This window comes from Alligator sinensis, unplaced genomic scaffold (assembly GCF_000455745.1).
Source record: "Alligator sinensis unplaced genomic scaffold, ASM45574v1 scaffold331_1, whole genome shotgun sequence".
In the NCBI taxonomy this organism is placed as follows: Eukaryota; Metazoa; Chordata; order Crocodylia; family Alligatoridae; genus Alligator; species Alligator sinensis.
In genome coordinates this window covers 2,498,188-2,507,694 of record NW_005842033.1, presented here as the reverse complement: position 1 = coordinate 2,507,694, position 9,507 = coordinate 2,498,188, and the positions used below count along the sequence as shown (strand labels likewise).

At 45.7% G+C, this 9,507-nt stretch overlaps 1 protein-coding gene across 6 annotated transcripts in view; it reads right to left on the bottom strand.

The window, feature by feature from the left end:
* Positions 1-9,507, bottom strand: part of TFB1M (transcription factor B1, mitochondrial) — a 47,601-nt gene that overhangs the window by 37,664 nt on the left and 430 nt on the right. For 2 of the 6 annotated variants that reach the window (XM_006022384.3, XM_006022383.3), the window contains exons 2-3: positions 6,510-6,667; positions 4,561-4,712 (exon numbers count right to left, since the gene is read on the bottom strand). In XM_006022384.3, coding sequence (XP_006022446.1) covers positions 4,561-4,712; positions 6,510-6,642 — 285 coding nt within the window. In that variant the 5' untranslated portion in view covers positions 6,643-6,667. Of the gene's footprint in view, positions 1-1,237; positions 1,380-1,435; positions 1,526-4,560; positions 4,713-6,509; positions 6,724-9,507 lie in introns of all 6 variants that reach the window. The other 4 variants (XM_025202641.1, XM_025202640.1, XM_025202643.1 and 1 more) reach the window with 3 other exon arrangements.

The following is a 9,507-nucleotide window of genomic DNA, read 5'->3' as shown; positions in this document are numbered from 1 at the left end:
CTGCTGAACTACTGGTGGGCCAGATCTTATAGTTCCACAGGCTGAACACAGCCCGTGGGCCATGTTTGACATCCCTGTTATACAGCATTAGGCTGTGATTATGCACAAATGCTATTACATTCTAACAGGGAGCCAGAGGGGTCCTATTACTTTAACAGAAGACTGTAGTAAGCTGAGCTTGCTCTGGGAGAGCTAGCAGCAAGAACCAAGGCTCACTGCAAGTAAGCCAACCACGAAATAGGCTGACCTGTAGCCACACAGGTAGCAGCTACCCCTGGGGGAATAACTCTCCCAGAAGACAGTTGCAGAGCAGTAAGCTGCAACAGGGCACACACAAAGGCAGCTCAGAAGCACAGAGCTGCAGGCATCTGGGCTAAGCCACAACAGAGAAAGCAGACTGGTTATCAAGTCCTGAATGGAAACCCCTGTGAGTGGAAAGCTCCCTGACAGGAAGGGGCAGGGCTTAGGAAGCACAAAGCCAGTGCCTAAGAACAGGCAAGCAGTTTGGCTCCACAGGCAGCAATAAGAGCTCTGCAACTGACTTACCTGAGCTGCACTGGAAACTATAAGCAAAGAGCTGAGAGCTTGTAGGGAGCCTGGACCTGGGATGAGAAGGGTTTGTTATACAGCCAGCAGGCTTAGAGTTTTGTTTCAGCCAGTGTGCTTGTATCTTTTGTTATGATTTAGACCAGTGGACTAGAAGTGACTAACAGGGGAGGGGGAGCTCACAAGGTGCTCAAGGAATATGTGGGATTTTGAGCCCTGCCAGGGGCCAGGCTCAAGGCAATGACAGGGAGCAACTGTAAAGCATTAAAAGCCTAAGCCTGGGAAAGTGGTAGAGGGGGCCTGAAGCTGGGAGGGTTAAGGCCATAACCCAAGAGGATGAGAACCAGGGGTAGGGGCCCAAAGCCCAAGATGGGTGAAACTAGAGCCTGAGGGGGCAAGACTAGGGCTAGAGTCCAGAAGCCAGGTGCAGTGGACCTAGGCAAAAGGGGCCAATTAGAGCAGAAAGGTGGAAGCTGGGGAAGTCAAGGCCCTAACAAGGGTGTAGAGGCCTGAGGAGGCTTGGCATTAGTTTGGAGCAAAGTGGAAGGACAGGGATAAGTGGCATTTGGGAGGAACCCATAGATGGATAGCAGACATAGGCTCACTCTGAGACCCTGTGGGCAGCCTCCCTTTTTCCCCACTCAGTTATCAGCAAGGCACAGTAGGAGGGGGGAAAAAAATGGGAGGGTACCTGGTGAGCCAAAGCAGGACTGGAATTGTGAGGCCACCAGCAGGTGTCATGACCACCCTTGCAGCTCAGTCCTACTACATACATATTTAACTCTGCAGTTTTGCGGTCACAATGATGTCCTACAGATTAGCGGTCAAAAGGCCTGCAGAGAGATGTCAAAGGTCCTTAAATGGGGAATAAAGGTTGCTGTTGACTCACTGTTGGAGATGTAACTTGTTAAATCTAATCTTTAAGAGAGGTGAAAGAATTCTCTGAACACAGAGAATCAAAACGTGGTTCCATGAAGTCCTAAAAGAGAGAGAACCAAGTCTGAAGAACACTTGTTCAAAATTCCATATGCTGTTAGATTGGATTACTTTGTGACTAAGGTCAAATTCCACGGAAGAGGCAAGTTTAACCTCCTAAATCATCTGAGTACCCTGCTTAAGGGGACCACCTACTTGCGCATCTCAGCATCTCTTAAAGGCTGCTTGCAGACACAGGCAGGGCATGGGGGTGTGTGTAGAAGACCCCCAAAATAGCACTTTACTTACTTTAAACTCAGTGTGTTCCCAAGTCCAGCCCTGTGCATGCCCAGAAGAGGCATCGCTTCAGTTGGAACCAGCACACCTGACTTCTGTAAAGATCAGGTACTTTAGTGGGCCTTTTTTTGGGTGCTTTTTTCTAATAGCCAATTGAATAAGCTTTAGCTAAAGGTGCCAGAAAGCCTCTCTGAAGTGCCTGATCTTTACAGATGCTTCAGACCCAGGTTCAACTAGTGCACTGCTGCTTCTGGTAAAGTGTATTTTGGCTTCTGCTCCTACCTGCAAGCAGCCTAAGTCAGTCTAGACCTGAATTATAGATTACAAACTGAATACACACCTGAAAATGTTAAATGCATGCCTTCAAGCTATACTTAGAATTTTCTTTGAACTTGAGATCAAAAAATATATTTTGTAAATTATTAAAAATGAATGTATGCTAAAAATTTCCATGGACATAAAAATACACAATTCTTACAAATGTAAAGTGGGATCATTATTGTTAAAATTCAAAATAAATGTTAACAGGAATGGAAGAAATAAGGCCTTAATGCTACATATGAATCTTCCTACACCAGTGGTCTCCAAACTTTTTGGGCAGATCACTTTCTGAATTAAAAAGCAACCCAAGAGCTACTGTGTGCCACCACCTGCTGCCCTGCCCCCGCCCAGGTCAGTGTGGGGAGGGAAGGGGGGAGCAGATTGAGAAAAAAAAATCATTTGGGGGCATGCCCCCCCCGCAGCTAAATCTGTGGGGAAGAGGCAGGGGAGAGAGGAAAGGGGGCAGGGCAGATTGAGGCCAGAAGTGAGGCCAGAAGTGAGGCCAGAAGTGAGGCTTCAGCAGTGAGGGAGAGAGTGGGGCACAAGCAAGAGCAGGGGCTGGGGAGAGTGGGGCCCTGGCCGGGCTGGGTAGTGGCGCTTGCCCACCAGGCCTCTGCTTGTCTCCCAACTTCCCCCAGCCCCTGTTCCTGCCTGTGCCCTGCTCCCTCCTTCCCTGCAGCCTTCCAGCCCCAGCCCGCAGCAGCAGCCCACACTCCCCACAGTCCCTCTGGGGGGGAAGGGATGGGGGAGGGGAATGCTGTGCCAGGATCTTCCCAGTGGCACTTGGGCTGTGCTGCACTTGGGGCAGGCGGCGGCCGCACTGGGAGGGGGAGCTACGGCAAATTTTTTGGGTGGCTGCAGCCCCCACCCCGCAGTCCTGCTTCCAGTGCTGCTGCCCAGCCCAAGCGCAGCATGGCCTAATACCCACACTGGGAAGAGCCCAGCGCTGCCCTGGCACCAGCCCACCTCACCTGCAGATCTGAAAATATGCACCCTCCATGCTCCCCCAGGCTGCATGCCTCCCCTTCCCATTCGCCCCCCCAGATGAGCTACTTGCAGCTCCTTCCTGCACCCTGCCTTGGCTGTGCAGGGCCTGCCCCTGCCCCCCTCCCTCTGCTGCTGCTGCAGCTGCCTGTGCTGGCCTGCAGTTTGGGGGGGGGGCGGGAGAAGAAGGGAGGGGGCACGCTGGAGGCAGCTGCCATTGAGGCCTGGGCTTTGCAAACCAAGCCCTGTTGCAGCTGGCCCAGAAGCGGTCTGACACCAACATGCATCCGCCGCCAGGCATGCAGGGGATGAGGCTCAGCCCAGCAGCAGGAAACACTTGGCAGCAAGCCGCTCCCAGGCCACCTGCAGCCGGTCTTGGGGCGCAAAGCCCAGCTCAACAGCAGCCACTTCTGCCATGCACAGATTAGTGGAGCATGTGCCCCATGGGGCCTCTGCCAGGGTGTGCACAGCAGCAGGAGCCCCCTGTGCCCCTGGATTAGCTGCCTGGTCTCAATCCTCTCATCACCCACCCTGCTGGGGTCCCAATCATCTTACCCCTGCTCCTGCCTCTGCTACAGGGGCCTTGGTCTGTCCCTCACTGACGGGCAGGTGCCTTGATCTGGCCCCCACCCCTTCCTACCCCATGGATTGACTTGCTGGGGTGGGGGGAGATGTGCACATACACATGTGCTCAGCGCCGCCCAGCCTCAGATCGACTGCAAGAGGTTCCCCAATTGACTGGGATCGACCAGTTGCTGACCACAAATTATTTTCTGGGTATAGGACAGTGGATTCACGTGGATTAATTTATGGATTAATCTGGATTAATTATCCACACCTAGTTAATCTAACAAGATACATACAATGAGTTAACTACACCATGCACTTTATTTGGTTTAAATAATGGTGCATTGTGTGTCAGAGAGACAAATACATTTACAGATGTCCATGGAAAATGTTTAGATTCAACAGTCCTGCCGCATGCAATTGTAACAGTACTCAACTATCCCGGACCTCTTTTTTTTTTTGCTAATACAGGATGGTTCTTATCTAGCTGCTCTTATCTGAATAAAGCTGCAGCATCAAACTCTGTGTTTTGATCTTTGCAAAATGATTAGATGCACAGCAATGTCATTACAATGCCAATTAGAGGCAAAGGATACCATCTGATATGACGTATGAAGTAGCTTTTAAATCTCAAATTCTTAAAAGGATATCTGTATAAGTCAGTATTACAATTAATAGGTAGTACATCCAATCAAACAATCAGATAAATTAATGTGCTCCAGCCAGCCAGCAAAGCTAAGTCAGATAAAAGAACAATAGGAAAAAGTATGTGTGATGTAAATTGCCCAATTACAAACAGTTTTATAGATGTGGATGATTTCTTCAACTATGTAAGATCAAAAAGAAACACTTAACTACTTAAAAGTGTTTTAGCATCTTAAATGTTTTTCATATATGTTAATTACATGCAAATTATTCCGTGTTTGATACCTGCAGTCCTGGAATAAAGCGAGTATCTTTTTCCACCAGCAAGAGCTGTGCAACATTGGCATTAAGAATGGATCTCGTAATCCCACCTGGTCCAGGGCCCACTTCACACACATGGGCATCTTTCAAATTGCCAGCCTGTCTCACTATCTTATCTGTCAGTGACAAAAAAAAAAAAAATACACACACATAAAAAGCATTTTAAAAGGCATCCAGCACACCAATATGGGGACAGCTGCATCTTTAACAATAAACAATTATTTCAGAATATAAATAAACAATGACATCTTAGTTAAATGAGCAGATTATTGCTGTGTATGGAAGCTGCTAGATTTCACAGAATTCAATTTCACTTTAGGATTATCAAATAAACGCAGAACTTCTACACTAAGTCCTCACCATATGTTGTTAGTTGCAGAGTCAATTTTAAAATGTTAAGAGAAAATTTTCCTTTATAATCAAATAATACTGTCTTATTTTTTTAGTATGTATTCAATATGGCACTATTCCAGAATGTGCCAAACTTCATTAAACTGAGCCTGTTCCAACAAAATTTAAGGGAAAAGGACTGAGAGGTGAGTAGCCAGGGAAGATATCCAGAAAGCTTTGACTTCAGAGAACTCTAAGGGACAACAGAGGCCTGGAAGAGTTAGGGCAGAAGGGACTGATGGCCACTAGGAACAGGAGTCAGACTAATTCAGACAGGCAAAAACTTTTGTAAACAAGAGTTTACTTCATTAGATGCTATAAAAGGACTTGAAGGGTTAACAAGGTTACAGTTAACTCACTAAATGGAGAAGTCACAAGCAGGAGAGAGATTATGCAGGTGATAAAAAACCATCAGATTTTTAGGGCTTGTTTACCAATGCAGCTGTTACTGATTAACAATATATGTTGACATTCTTATTCCAGATAGTTATTTAAAGAGCTACTTCATTTTTAATTCACACCCTCCCTTAAAATGCTCTATTTTCAGATGTAAACAAGCCCTTAACATTTTCACACCTGCTTTATGCAACCGTAGAAAATTATCACCACTTCTGCAGGGGGAGGTGGGAAGCATACATACAAACTGGAACCAGCAACCATGGCCACCTGACCCAAGACTGAGATGAAGCTAGAAACAGTACAATCTAACCAGGGTAATAAACGGGCTCAGAACACCAGGACATTTACAAACTGGTATAGACCATCTTCCTATTAAAACTACGCTGTCAGGTAAACTGTAAATGAAAACACAGTACTGTCTCCCCTGCATGGAAAAATAAAATGCCTTCATGTTAACACCCATGTTTGCCTTAATAGTAAGTTATCTGATTACTTGCCTCCCTCTAGACTTTATGATAATTTTAAAGCGAGATTATATTCCTCCTTTCAGGTACACAGACTTTCCTACTCTACTCTGTTCAACTCCTTTAAAAACTGTTCTACCACTTACTGCTTTTTGTGATTCATTCGTCAGGGTAAAATCACAATGTGTTACAAAAATCAGTGTATTAATGCATTTTCAGGACTTGAACGAGGTGAAACATAATTATAATGATAGATAGATCCGCTAACATGCCTAATAGTTAGTCTGGGGCAGGCAAGGTAATAATAGTTGGGCTGGGCTGGAGTCCAGCCCCAAATACAGCTAGTATTATGGAGGGTCTGGTCACAGCTCCACACTTAACTTTGAGCTGAATTCAATTTATTCATTATGTATGGATACATAGTTTCTTCCCCTTTCCGCCCCAAATCAAAGCATTTATTCTGCATACAAAGAATTTACAAGTCCATTACCTTGTTTAAAAAATATTTTTTAACAAGTTCTTAAAATATTTACCAGGGTGCTGTTGAGAGAGAGAGATTAAATGTCCCCATACAAACATAACACAGGCAAAGACTGGTCTGTGATGACAACTATAGGGCAGTTTAGGACTAAACATTTAACACAAGAGAAAATTCCCCACCTGCTAATTTCAAATCCAGCAGAAAATTCTGAGAGAGCTGCTTGTTTGCCCGAAGGCGAAAGAGTTTAATAATCTCTCCAATAGTTGGCAGAGGTGGTAGATGGAGAGCAGCCACCATTCCTGAAGCAGTCATTGGTCAAAACTGTTACTTCTTCTCCCTAATCAGTGAAATAGGGCTGGCTGTGAACAAGCATCTAGTAGCCTAAAATTAAAACTTTTAGGGAAAATTAATTTGTTTTTTATTAAAGGAAACTATTGCTCTAGAAACATATAACATAATAAAAATAAGTACATTTTTTCAAGTAAAACTTTGATCCTGCATATTTATGTAGGCCAGTAGGGTAAATTCACTTGGTCCTGTGGAGACATTCCTGTGAGCTGGATCTAGACATGGCAGTGGGGCAAGTGACAACAGCAGGGTAAGCAGCAGCAGCAAACACAGACCTCGCCCATCCTCTCTGCAGTCAACACACTCCCCTGAAGGGGCTGTATACCCCAGGTTTTGGCAGCAGGCTCTACCCATGCTCACCCTGACCCTGAATTCACAACCCCTTCAAAAACCCCATGGATCATATGTATAATACCCATGTTTAAAATGAAGTGTCTACAGGAATTGCTTCATTAACTGTAGAAACTCTCCTGACTTGTTAAAGCTAAACATTTTGGTGCTCCCAGATATAAAACAAACAAACAAACAAACAAACCCACACTTTATACTCTGTGTGCTTCTGCACCAAGCTCAGCGTATGCTCAGAAAAGGCACTGCATTAGTTGGACCTAGCTCACCCGTCCATATAGATCAGGTGCTTTTGTGGGACTTTTTCCACACTTTTATCTAATAGATGAATCGGCTTTAGATACAAGCACCAAAAAGCCCTGCTGAAGTGCCAGATCTATACAGATGCTGAGGAGCCAGGTTGAACTAATGAACTGATTCTTCCGGTAAAGTGCGATGTGTTTGTTTGTTTTTAACACCTGTAAGCAGCCATTATGCATTTGCAGGATTGAAGCATTAGCCTCATGTGGGCTGGTCAAACAACAGAATTTAAACTGAAGTCCTCTTATCTCCCCCCCCCACCTCCCAAATCTATTAAGACTGATTTATACTGTTTAATTCCAACCTTTTTTTGAATTGTTGCGAGTTAGATTGAAGGGTACAGTTGTCCTAAATTTACAAAAGTTGTATACAGCAGGAGTATGTATTTGTATTAATTTCCCTAATGATTATTAAAAGGAGGCCTATTTTCTCTTCTTCCTAGAGCATCAAGTGTAGTGATGAATGAGACGGAAAGAAAAGTCCAATTACCATATTTCACATGTGGCTAATATTGTGCTCTTTCCTCTCATCCTAAGGATGATGCAAGGAAAGACTCCAGTCATCACCCCTTTCATGACTGTCACAAACTACAGATTCCAGTACAAAAAGTACAATATTGTGGGCTGAGGCCTTGCACTCCAAGCATGCAATGAGCCTTTTCAATTTGAAGGATCATAGGGAACAAAGAGGTCCCAGGGGGCAACAGCCCATCAGGAGGCAGGCAGCTGGATGCATTATGGTGGGACCCGCAGCCTCCAAGCAGAATACTTGCCTCCATACTGATGGCATCTGTAGCAATTTGCTTCAGTGGCCCCTGACAGATGTTAAAATTATGTCTCATGGGATCTGATCCCCTGGAGCTTTAGCGACCAACACTATAACTGCCTTGCCCTGCAATTCCTATGCAGCAAATGTGTCAGGTTTCCTTAAGATGCCAGGTACATAGATTGCAAGGTCCCCATCAGCAGGGTAGGAGAGGGATCTCCCTTGCAACCCATGTGCCCAGCACCCCATTGTCAGTGTCAGGACTGCGCAGCCCCCAGCCAGGTTCCAGGTCCCCCAAGTCCCAAGACTGAGAATCAGCTGATTGCCAGCACTGGGATGGGGCAGCCCTGGGTCAGGGACATGCCCTATGTGCCATTTCTAACACCCTGTAAACTAGCCACAGAGACTGCGCATGATGTGCGGCACGGCACATCTTTGTGGTTGGTTTGCCGGTTCCTGGCAGATGCCATGGCATGTTGGCCATTTGTGGCACCATTATCCCAGCAACTGTGCCATAGATGCAATGTCTCCCAGGGGCCATCCTGCAACGAGCCTCGGGCCTGAGAAGCACAAGGAGGAAGGATCTCTGTTCCTTATGGCCTCACTCAGTCACCAGGGCTTTTCTTCAGGAACCAGCCAGGTGCTGCCACAGCCAGCCCTGGACCAGCATTGCCAGGTCTTACATATGAAATCATTATATTGGAAGCTCAAATTATCATATTTGCTGAAAAACTATTGTACACTGAAAAAAAAAGGTATGCAAATAAGTCGTCTTACTTTATATTGCTCATTGTAAGACTCCAGTGAGCGAGGGAGAGCTGGGGCAAAGTTGAGACATTTATTTTGAGGCAAGCAGTCATAAAAAAGTGCTGACAGCAACCCCAGAAGCCAGTTAAGACTCCCTTTGCATTTGCTGCGGCAATTAACTGCCTCAAAAAATATTAGCAGACAAGGTTCTTTGGGTAGACATTACATCTGTTATTAGGCCAACTAAATAATTGGAAAAAAAAATTGTTCTTTGCAAGCTTTTGGGCACAAACACCCTTCTTCGGGCTGAAGGAGGGCGTTTGTGCCCAAAAGCTTTCAAAGAACAATTTTTCCCCCAGCTATTTAGTTGGCTTAATAACAGATATCACATCTACCCAAAGGACCTTGTCTGCTTGCATCCCAAGACCAACACAGCTACAACCAACAACCCTCAAAACGATTGTACATTTTGAACACTTTTAGTATTATCTATCATATAATGTGCAAGGGTTACAATTATCGTACAAATATGATAAATGCTGTACACATGGCATCGCTGGCCCGGATCCCAGAGCTTCTTAGCTCAAAGAGGGGCCTGGGGAGGAGCAGGGCGGGAAATGGCAGCACTGGGGCACAAGGCTCCCCCCCCCCGCGCGCAGGCGCTCATTA